The sequence below is a fragment of the Euprymna scolopes genome, chromosome 19 (genome assembly GCF_053919585.1).
Source record: "Euprymna scolopes isolate OS-2025 chromosome 19, ASM5391958v1, whole genome shotgun sequence".
NCBI lineage: Eukaryota > Metazoa > Mollusca > Cephalopoda > Sepiida > Sepiolidae > Euprymna > Euprymna scolopes.
In genome coordinates, this window is record NC_136500.1 from 88706104 (window position 1) to 88718501 (window position 12398).

The 12398-nt window shown below is 36.9% G+C and overlaps 1 protein-coding gene across 3 annotated transcripts in view; it reads right to left on the bottom strand.

Annotated features, from left to right (window-relative positions):
• Window positions 1-12398, bottom strand: part of LOC145239826 (proto-oncogene tyrosine-protein kinase ROS-like) — a 682889-nt gene that overhangs the window by 298484 nt on the left and 372007 nt on the right. For all 3 annotated transcript variants that reach the window (XM_080103360.1, XM_080103359.1, XM_080103361.1), the window contains exon 3: window positions 3543-3623. In XM_080103360.1, coding sequence (XP_079959486.1) covers window positions 3543-3623 — 81 coding nt within the window. The remainder of the gene's footprint in view (window positions 1-3542; window positions 3624-12398) is intronic.

Here is a 12398-nt window from a genome sequence, read left to right on the forward strand (position 1 = left end):
GTATATATATAAGGCTATATATATCTGTCTGTCTATTTTCAAACAATCTCTTTCGAAACTTAATGTCGCGGAGCGGCGCTAGGAACCTCAAATGATTGGATTTTATGGACCATTCTTTTATGGGTCTTTAGCCAGTTTAAATAGTTTTTAAAGAGTACAAAACTGGGTCAAAATTGAAAAAAAAATCGTCATGCATTTTGTACATTTATCTTAGTTTATTTTTAATTTTTAACCAGTTTATATGAGTGTCACGCTGGTACAGTGGTAACTTCATCAGTTTTTGAATTCTACAGTTTTGCTTTCGGTTCTAGCTGATGGCATCCAAACACTTTTTTTATTGTTTTTTTTTTTTTAAATCAGGATTCTATATAATATATACAAAAACTTTGACAAATTAAAATATCATATTTAAGCGAATTTTACGCCCGGGCAAAGCCGGACTACCCCCCCCGGCTAATATATATATAGGTAGACAATTGAAGCAGGAAGGAAGTTGCAGGTAGAGTAAGTAGAAACCCAAATCTGAAAATGAAGAACTGAAATTTCTATTGGCTTAATGACATTTGCACCATGAATAATCATTTTGAATTGCAAGCAAATTTTACAAACTATAAATGTCAGATTTGAAAGCGTGAAACTGCAGCCTATCAGTCATCGAAAAAAGAGAGGGGGGCGAGAGAGATAGAGGGGAAAAAGACAGAGGGAGTGAGAAGAGAGAAAGGAGGAGGAAAGGGAGGAAGACGAAGAATGATTGAGAAATGTGCAAGGTATATAATGAAGGAAATGCCATGGAGATCTAAGCCATTTCTGAAGACCGTGTATTGGTAATTGGAAAACGAGATGCGGTTCTTGTTGCTGGCAATTCTAAGTCTTTTTGTTCAAAGGAAATACCTAAGTCCGTTGATTTTGAAGAGGCAAGCAGAAGAATGAGTAGCTTTGGAGTTGTGTGAGATTCTGTAGTGACAGGGGCAGAACAATAAGAAAATATGTGCAGAGTGATTTGCAAACGTGGAGAATTTGAGGGAAAAAGAAAACGAAAAGGGGGTTTTGCGAAGAAAAAGGAGATGATGGATAGGGATTGAGGGGAACACGGAAGGAGACAAGAGAGAACGAAAATGGGAAAAGGTGACAAAAAAAAGAAGGATGGAAATAGAGAGGAGAGAAGGATAGAAGGAAACCAGGTGGCGCAGAGGAGTAGAAATCAAATATTGCACAGAAAAAAAAAACTCAAGATAAAAATGGACAAGAGAAGAAATAAAAATGAACGAGAAGAAAGAAGAAAACTAGGATTAAAAGGAAAGAAAACTAGGATTAAAAAGAAAGAAAACTAGGATTAAAAAGAAAGAAAACTAGGATTAAAAAGAAAGAAAACTAGGATTAAAAAGAAAGAAAACTAGGATTAAAAAGAAAGAAAACATAATAACAAAATGAAAAGAGATAGAATCGATAAAAACCAGAGACGAAAGAATGGAAAGAGCGATGAATGTAGGAATTAGAAAGCAGGAAAGAGCAATAGATTTAATATATGTGAAAGATTTAATGAGAAAAAAAAAAGACCAAGAAGTTGTAGAGACAATTTTTCATCGAGAGCCACCCATAAGAATTTCACGAAGGAAAAAGGGGAACGCCTGCGATTTAAAGGCAATAGCTGTTATAACAGGATTAAAGGAAACAAACCATTTCTTATCCCAATCCATAGCTGAATCCAGATTAATTTTTTAGATCAACTGCACATTTCAACTGATTCGAGGAAGATGGGCGAGAAGCAATACTAGAATAGAGGATGATGTCATCAGCATAAGTGTTAATTTTCTCAATAATATTCTCTGGAAGGTCAATTATAAAAAGAAGAAACAGTGTTGCACTTAGAATAGAGCAGTGAAGAATACCGGCATTGAAAGGGAAAGAAAATGAAGATACTCCACCAATAGTTCCTTGCAAGCAGAAAGAAAAGACCTAACCAATGTCAAAAACTTTACCATAACCTCGAAGTTTATGTAGAAGACCAGAATACAACACTGTCGAGCATCTTCAAAATGTCGAGCGCAATGATCCTACTCTTTCCTGATTTATCTATAAACCGACAGATCTGTCCAATTACAATAGTTAATAGATCAGCTATTGAACGAACTCCACGAACATCATTAAAGAGATAAATATTTTCGATTGTCATAGTTTGAAAACTAATTATTATTAATCTTGGTTTAATGTACATTATTGAAATTATTGGATGTGCATTATTTCCAAAATTTTCAATCATTTAATTACATAAAGGTTTATTTTATTATTAGTGGAATCTTTTGAGAGGAGTAATTTGTATATGTATTTATTTATTTTTATTTGCGAACTGTTATCCTCATCTTTATAGTTGTTGTTTCGCCATGTTTCGGCCAACTATTCCTCTGGCCTTCGAATAGCTGGCCGAAACGTCGTGAAACAACAACAACTATGGAGATGAGGATAACAGTCTGCAAACAAAAATAAATAAGTAAATAAACGCGAAGATTTGTTACGAATTTTAAAACCGGTTTAAGTGACTTTCTTTTCAACAGTTTTAAATGCTTCCGTATTCATTCAAATCTTAAATGCTAACAAAGTGACGCATTATTTTTCAATTATTAACAAATAATTAAAATGGTGGATCTGTTTACAAAGTAACCGAAATGCAATACGTTAGCTTTAATTCCATCGTTAAATTAATTTATATTTAAATTAGTGTTGGGACGATTTGTCCAAATCGGAATAGGGAGTCGAAAAAAAAAAAAAAAAAAAAAATCGAAACTTTTTGGGATATCGGAATCGATATCAGAATCGGAAAAAAATGCGCGCCTATTTTCCGATGTCAAATTATGATTCTTTTAATTGTCTTTTTTATTTGATTTTGTTTAAAACAAAAATTTCCGCTATTTGTTTTACTGTTAAAAGAGTAAATATTTATTAATTTTAAACAATCAGTAAAACTAAACTCGATAGACTATCCCCCCCCCACAATCATATTTTTTACGTTTCAGAAAATATATCAACATTTTAAAAGTGTTTTTATGTTAATCAGGAAAAAATAACAAATCTATAGTTAAATATTTAGAGATTTATAAAGAAGCAGAATCGGGAATTGTATCGGAATTGGGAATTTAGTACGGAATCAGAAATTGTATCGGAAACGGGAAAAATATTGGAATCGTCCCATCACTAATTTAAATAAAGAAATAATATTAATAATATATTTAATAAATGATATTTTAATAAAATTTTTAAAGGTTCATTTTGGTACTTTTGTGTCTTAAATTTTAATAAATAATGAAATCATAATACATTTAAAAAAATATAGTGTGTAAGTCACCTAAAGGCGAGAAACACATATACACTGACAGATGCAAAGTGGTCACACAGCTTTATTAATATAAAGATTATGTGAAGTTTCTAACAGAGAGGCAGGTACCCTTATTTTGTATTTAAAGTGGGTTGTATTCAAACGGGCGTGGAAAAGATCCGCAAAGAACGAGAAATCCTGATGTAAACCTTGAAGTAGAAATGAATCTTACCTGTAAATTAGGGTCCTTGAAACAGAGTTCATGGCATGAAGAGTGAAGTGCCTTCGTGTAGAGATTGCATCCATCTTCACACTGAAAATACAAAGTAAAAACTTTATTTAAAAAATGACAAAAGATGAAAAGGCCATATATCTATATTATCTTCCCATTTATCTCTCTCTCTCATATATATATATATATATATATATATATATATATATATATATATGTGGTAAAACGTTTTTTCAATTATGTTTCACTCTTTGTGTATACCAATTCTTTTTGTTTATGAACTCAATGCATGTCAAATATAAAAATAGAGCATATATATATATATATATATATATTATATATATATATATTATATATATATATATATATATATATATATATATATATATATATATATATATATATATATATATATAAGAACATCAGTATAGCTACATTCCAAGATCCAAATATTTATTTTTCAAGCAAAACATTTCCCTTGGAATGTTTAATTTCGGTACGTTTTTTACAGCTCCGTTTCGTTATGCAGAAACAATCGCTTATTATTATGTCAGTATCGACTCTTTTCCTGCATATATTCCTCAGAAAAATAGAAATCATATTCTTAGAAAAATTAAAAATGCATGACTATAAAATGTCGAAAGAATAAAAACGAAAATTCGTAGAGGACTCAGCATCGTGTGTTAGTTTCAGCGGCCATCTTGATTCATATTGTAACGCTAGACAGTTTTAATTCAAGCATTTCTTAAACTTAAAAAAAAAAATGGCAAAATAAACAATTGACCATTTGATCATACAATATCGAATGAATAATATCTGAACTTTAGCAAACAATATTTATTCAATGACTGTAAACCGGCGCAGATTTCGTCAAAGGGAGCGTGTGTGGACATAATTCTGATTTTTTTTTTTTTAAATCAGGGAGTTAATTTGCTTAATCCGATTCATACCTTGCTGAATCTGTAAAAAAAACGAATTGCCTCTTTACATGTGTATATCCAGAGAGAGGAATGGGCTGGACGAGAAAGAGGGAGGTGGGGAGAGGGAGGAGGAAAGAGAAAAAGTGCTTATAGAAATATGCTACATTTTCTAGCCCGGCCAACGCTGGGTAGCCCCGCTGAACTATATATAAAGCAATGTTTCTGTATGTGTGTGCGTTGCGTTTTCACAGTTAAACGATTGTTCTACGAGTTAATCTAACCCACAGATTTGAAGTAAGCATCTTTGATCGAATTGAGATACCATCGACATGACCCCCCCCCTCCGCAAGTGTTAGGAAGTAAGAAAAAAAAAAAAAAAAAAGAAGAGAGAGACACACACACACACACACACACACACACACACACACACACACACACACAGTGTAACTGATACTTGCAGAATATGTCTGAATTTGTATTTTTGTGTTGTCTTTTATGTTATCTTCATACTTGTTAATCACTGCGCCATCACCCTCGGCAGCCGCCAATGTGAGATGCAACGACACAGTCTGAAGAGAAGATGCAAAAGATACACAACGTTGGGGGTGATTGTTAGGCGAGCGGGCGAGCACGTGATCTTATAGTAGTTTCTTATTGATCTCCAAAGTTTTGTTTTTGTTTTTTAACTTGTTATTTAAAATTAAATTACATAAGAATAATATTAGAAAGAAATCTCTTGTAATTTTAGGGTCATCCTTTTCAGTCGCACCGGATTGACTAGCGAGATGCCTGTTCACATTACATTTAAACGTCAACAGGTTAGTACAGCCAGGGAAGCAGAAAACAGAGGGGGTGTCCAAAGTCTATCAGTCTCAGGGAAGAAACTATTAGTTTTCGACATCTAAGAACTTCAACAGCGAAAGATTGGGATTTTGCTGGTATCAGGTTAGTCGGGGGGAGGGGGGCACAAGTACTATGAGGTCATCAGAACACATTCCATTAAAGTACTTGTAAAACATGTACAGAGATGCGACATTGCAGCGATAGGACAGAGGTTGGAGCTTGGCCGAAAGTGCAGTATCTATTAGATTCGAAACTCGTTTTTTTTACTCTGTCTAAGAGGGGGGGGGCTAATTATAGATGCACGAACCGAGATGTGACAACAATACTCCATGGGCAAACAGTGGCTTTGTAGACATATTCTCTGGTATGAGTAATTTTCTAGCACAGTAGTATGCATGGCAAAACCCAGAATAGTTAACCACCAAGAAAAAAAAAAAAATAAATAAATAAAAATAATTCATATAAAACGGATTAGAATAAAATTATCTAGAGAATTTGCATAGTTTTAGCGTGGGGGTATTTGTAATTTATTTTTGGTAAAACTTGCGGAGAATGTTGTTTTACGGTTGTTGTTGTTGTTGTTGTTGTTGTTGTTGTTGTTGTTGTTGTTGTTGTAAAAATGGAACGGAAATATAAATTTCGTTCTGTTTTAAATTCGGTGTATTTTTACATGACGTCCAACTCATCGTTCACATTTGACATGTCAACTTTTATAAGTTTTCGGATATGCGGACAAGGTTGAGGGGGTGTCTATTCCGAAAGTCATTCTTAACATGGAGAGGTTGGGATGGGGTGACTTTCTTAACAGGGGAAGGTTGGGATGTTTATTCGTTGTAAGCATGTCCGAAAACCGATAAAAATCGACATTTCTAATGTGAACGGCGAGTTGGACTTACGTATAAAAAAAAAAGAAAGAAAAGTTATACCAAATTGTTTTTTTTTTGTTTTTTTGTTTAAAAATTAAATTATTTCATTTTTGTTAATAAAATTTTATTTTTATTTAAAAAATCTTTCGTTTTTCTTATATAAAAAGTACGATTGTTGAATGCTATTCTTTTGATTACTTTCGTTTTCTGGGGCACAATAATAATAATAATAATAATAATAATAATAATAATAATAATAATAATAAAGATTAAAACGGAACGAAATTTAAATTTCCGTTCCATATTTTCAACAACCGTAAAACGGAGCCTTCTCCGCAAGCTTTACCTTATTTTAAACGGTTTAATGAGAGAATAGCTTACACTCGATAATTCTAAAATAGAAAAAAAAAGAAAAGAAAAATGGTGGAACACGTTTAATTTTTAACATGTGGAAACGATTTGTAAGATATTTAAGATTAAAAAAAAAAAGAAGCAAAACTTATATATCATTTCCACAGATTAAAAATGTGTGGGTTCGGCCATTTATTATTATTATTATTTTTTTTTTTTACAAGTTATCGAGTGTTAACTATTCTGTAATAATACTGTTTAAAAATCTAAGAAATCATTTCCACATGTTAAAACTAGGTGGGCCCCGCAGATAATTTCATGTTAATAGGTTTCATATAAATTATATGTTTTTACGACTTCATGATTGTTAACTATTCTGGAATCTTACGATATAAATTTTTTTTCTGTATACTAAAATTAGAGTACAACGGATCACGTCGTAAAATAAATTAATATTAACTCTGGGGAAATTCTAAAAATGTCCGTCGGCACAATTTCAAAACACTATCTATATACATAAAACAGTAAATGTATGTGTGTGTGTGTCTGTCTGTGTCAAAATATTTAACCAATAAACTCTTAAACTACTGGTGTCACATAACACTGAATTTAACAAGAAATAGTAATCATACACCAAGGATGGTTCCTATTTACAATGCCTCCCCACGGGACAGAGTTAGACACCAGGGTCGTTTTTTTAATCTGGAGAAAAGGAACAAAAATAAAAATTGTCTCAGTCGTGAAGGATTTCGCCTCCACTGACAGAGAACAAGAAATTTAAGTGTAGCATCTGAAGAACGGATACTACACTTTGAGATATTAAATCTTTTATTCATGTTAAAAAATACAGTAAAATTAACGGTGAACAAAAAACTTAGGCACATGGCCAACTCAAAAGGGGGGGGTTGGGGGTCGTTGGTCATCCTTGTCACTCCAGAACTAAACAAAGTCAAAAGTTTCTCCCAGCTAGTATCTTCTTTCACCATAATACCGCATTCACCCTTTCATATTGTGGGACGTCCTAGTAACTCCCAATTTTTAAAACATTTTTTTATTGACGAGTAAAAACAAAAAAGATAACAATAAAATGGTACAATAATTCATTTGTGTCGAGGGCGGGGGAAGAAAAAACAAAAAGGTGATTAGTAGGACCCTCCCAACCCCGTCTAGTTGATAGACTGCCCGTTCCACTAGGTTTGTAAAAGGAACCTCGCTTCTGCAGGTCAGTCTCTAGGTGGGGATGCCCTCTAGATGGGGGTGAATGGAGAAAAGAAAATTTTTGTGGGTAAGGGATGGAGGTTAGTTTGTATTTCTTTTTCTCCAAGATGGGTAAAATTTAGAGGAAGGGGTGAAAACAAAAATTGCAGGTAAGAGGGGATGGGGATCTTGGAGGCTTCCTAATCGGGGAGGGATGGAACACACACTCAGCTAGCTGAGAGACTACTTGTTTAATTTTACTTAACAGAACTGCGCGTTCCACACCTAGGCGGGGAACATGTATTCAAATTTGGCTCCTCTTCGTACACACAGACTTGCCACATGTATCCATCTTCTGTCAAATGCCGCGCGATGCAGCCTTCTTCTATCACATCTGATCTTCACCCGTAGTTGGTGTTTAAAGAACGCGATCAGATCTTGATTAGAAAAAGACAACACCCCCCGGCAACCTTGCAGACGCGACGTCCAAATCACCATTCTCGCCACGGCCAGGATCGTAACGTAGACCATTTGTCTTTCCCGGTCCCACGGCGGCCTCACATTGTCCACAACATTGGATGCAGTAATTGGGCGAGGATGCTCAGGATCGATGCGAGCCGTCACTTCGCTGACATACGACCAGTACTGGCGGAGTTCGTGGCAATCAAAGAAAGCGTGATCGGTAGTTTCTACGGCCGTTGTCCCACAACGGGGACAATCAGGCGACTCCAAAAACCCGGAACTGCATTGTATGTTGTTGAGTGGAAGTGCATTTCGGGCCAATCGCCAGGTCAGAGAGAACTCTGAATTGTTCAGATGACTCGAACCTGGCGCCCAGCTCCACGCGGAGCAGATCTCACTCTGCTGCCACCCCAAACGCGCGCATAGCGGGTCGTCAGCGGCCCCCTTCACTAGATCCCTGTGGAGTTCCCTACGGGTAGCAGTCACAAGGTCACTGGACCTTGGTAGTCGTTTTAGCGCGGCTCGGCACTCTTTCATGTAGGCAGATTCTCTCCGCGGCCTGCGACGGCTCTCGATGGAAGGGTCGAGAACGAGGTCGGGGAAGGCGGCAGTAACCACGGGGTGCCACGGTTGGTCATCCTGCATATAGTGGCTCAGGAAGGCCAGCCTCTCAGCATCTCGATGACACTTTAAGTCCGGCATTCCCAAGCCTCCCTCACACGGACGTTGAATACAGACCTGTCTGCTCACCCAGTGTCTTCCTCTGTCCCAAAGGAGCGAGGACAAGAGTTCGACAAGAGCTTTTAGGTGTTGTGCAGGCAGGGGAAGTACGGCCAGTCGGTAAAGGATGAGAGGAAAGACGTAAGTGGCGCACGCCTCAGCTCTACCCTTTAAGGAAAGTTTCCTAGGAAGCCACGAATTGACTGCAGCCTCCACCTTTGACCGTACCTCCAACCAATTCTTGTCAAGCTGGAGACCCGGTCCGAACCACACGCCGAGGATCCGGACCGGGCCATCTGTCCAGCTGAAGGGCGCAGAGAGGTTTGCGTTGCCACTCCATGCGCCCAACCGCAGTCCTACCGACTTGTTGCGGTTTATCTTGGCCCCCGTGATTCTTTCGTACTGTGTGAGTGCCTCCGACACGACCTCAATGTCTCTGAAGCCCGACACGAAGATCGTGACATCATCGGCGAACGCGGATACCTTGGCAGCTGAGCCGCCAGGCAGAGCCATTCCACGCAGGGCCGAATTTGCCTCCCCATGTCTCAGCTTGCGGAGAAGAGGCTCCAAAGCTAGGACATAAAGCAGGGGCTACAGCGGACAACCCTGACGAACCGACCGAGAGATAACAAAGGGTTTCGAGCGCTTTCCATTCACTTGCACGACAGCCATGGGCTGTCGATACATTATGGAGATCCACTTGCAAAAGTCCGGTTTAAAACCGGCGGCCTCTAAGACAGATGCCAGGAAACGATGGTCGACCCTATCGAAAGCTTTGGACTGATCTAAGTTGATCAGCGCGGCTTCCGTGTCGTCATCAATTCCCCCCTCTAGGATCGTGCGGATCAGGTGCAAGTTGATCTCCCCTTCACAGCGTAGTTCTGTTCCGGTTCAACCAACTCGTCGATAACAACCTGCAGCCGATTCGACAGGACCTTGGCCAAAATCTTCAACTCTGTGTTTAGCAGAGTTATGGGCCTGTAGTCGTCTAACTCTTCCCCTCCATGCCCGTCACCTTTCTTCAGCAATGTAATCACTTTTGATCTTGACCCGAAGACCAAGAATGGTTTATAAAGATTAAAATGTTTGTTTGGATGGATGAATAACGCGTACAAAAGTCGGCAAGTTTAAATGCAAAATGTTCATTTCAACTTGCCGGCATATTTTCACTTCTTTCTGCGCATGTCCAAATTCAATTCATCTATTTAAGTCGTTTAAAATCTTATCTTTCAATAGCTACAGAGAACGCGACTGGAGCGCTAAATGTTTTGGTTTCGATTCTAGCTGATGGCACTAAGGTCATTTTAAAGAAAAAAAAACTTTTGAAATCAGTACTATATATTAGGTACAATATAATATTCAATAAAGAATTGGCTCTGTAATAATAAATACAAACCCTGCATGAATTAAAATATATTTAAGCGTGTTTATGATCCGCGCTAGTATTGTAATAAACCATTAAATTTAATATCACACACACACACACACACACACACACACACACACACACACACACAATGAAATTAAAAAAAAACATCTCGGCATTTTCGACTTTTTAATATGGCCGCTATAAATAACAGTGCAGGACGAAATAAAAAATAAATTAGTTTGTAATATGTCACAGTGGAAATAAGTACAGATCTTATTTCCCTTGCGGCATATTATAAGGAGAATTATTTCCCGTCCATCCTTAAAAATCTTATCTTCCAGTATGTTATCTAGCAAATAGTTTCTTAGCCAATTGTGATCTACGGAGTTGTTAGAATTAGTTGATTATGGTTACGGTTAGAATTAGTTGATTATGGTTATGGTTAGTTGCAATAAAATGATACACACTTAAAATAGAAGAATTAGCATAAGTTTTAAAATATTTGTTCAAATTCAACAAAAATCAGGGAAATAAGGTACACCGGTTATGCGCTTCCAGTGTACCAAATTTCACTTCTCTGCGTTTCATAGCAATTTCAAAATTATAAAAATATTGACCTGCAATAAAGCAATATACAGTATGCGCGCGCGCGTGTGTGTGTGTGTTGTGTCCATAAAGTATGGGGTAATTTCTGTAGAAAATCTTAAGTAGGAGAGCGCAATCGCAATGCATAGAAGAGCAAGAAGCAAGAAACAAATTATGAAACAAGGAAGATAGCGAAAAGTTTAGTCAGTCTTTATAAATTTTCTAGCCTGAGTGTCCGGCGTTGCCCGGGTGTTAAGCGGTGTGTGTTAAGCAAAGAAAAAAAAAGTGGTAGTTGACTGGCAGGTTCGAACTCGTATCGCAAAGGAGGAAAAGAACGTTGAGAGAAAAAAAAAAACGTGACGTCATTGCTGTTGCGCCCATTGCTCAACTGCAAGTGACAAATGTTTAAATTAAGGCTAGTCAATCGAAAAGAGGGGATGACTTTCGAAAATATGGGGGGGGGAGAGCGACCCCTCCCTGTAGAAAAGTGCTCAGTTGAGGGTGTAGTAATTAATGTTTTTAGCCAATTTTTCGATATTTGTCGCCCAAAAGGTCGAACTTCAAAACGATATAAATCTCGTGAAAATCCGTCGCCAATTTTGGGTCTAAACCCTTGAAATTTTAGATGTCGGTTACTTGGACATGGATCAGACTTTTTAATTTGATTTGATCCCAAAACAATAAATGTTAAAAAGGTTAACATTGGAGTCAAAGCTTTAAAAAAAAAAAAAAAATGGCCTCTGCGATTTCTACTAAATTACTCAGCAAATTTTTGGTCTAAACATTTTTAAATTTTACATAAAGTGTATTTAGAAATAGGGCAAGTTTTTCAACCGGTTTTTGGCCGAAAATTTGTCTGCCAATAGGTCAAAGTTAAAAAATTTTTACCTTTGCGGTCTCTAGCAAACTATTCAACCAATTTTGGGTCTAAACATATGAAATTTTACATAAAGGGTATTCAGACATGCAGCAAGCTCTTTAATCAGTTTTGGGACGAAAATTTGGCTGCCAAGAGATCAAAGTTGAAAGGGTTGACCACTGAAGACTCCACTAACCTCCTCCGACTATTTTTTTGGGACTAAACACTTGAAATTTTAGATGTGGGTTACCTAGACACGAGTCAAACTTTTAATATATATGTTTTTATTTGTTTTTGTTAGCGATACTTTTTTGAATGAATTCAAGTATTTATATGAAAGTGCATTTTCACCCAAATGCCTGTTGGGAATAATTTTCCCTTGGACCAATTTGGTGCCCCCTAAATGGGGAGCGGCATATATATTACTTTTAAAATATAATTATCCACTGACACGTGTTTCGTCGTCCACGACTCATCAGAGTGGCTGAATCTAGCGAGATTTGAAATCGGCACCGCGTGATAAGCCTAAACCTCTACCACGCGTTTAACCTCGCAGGACTACTAAATGTATCACTTTTATGTAGATGTTTTTATTTGTTTTTATTAGCGATACTTTCTCGCTAGATTCAGCTACTCTGATGAGTCGTGGACGACGAAACATGTGTCAGTGGATAGTTATATTTA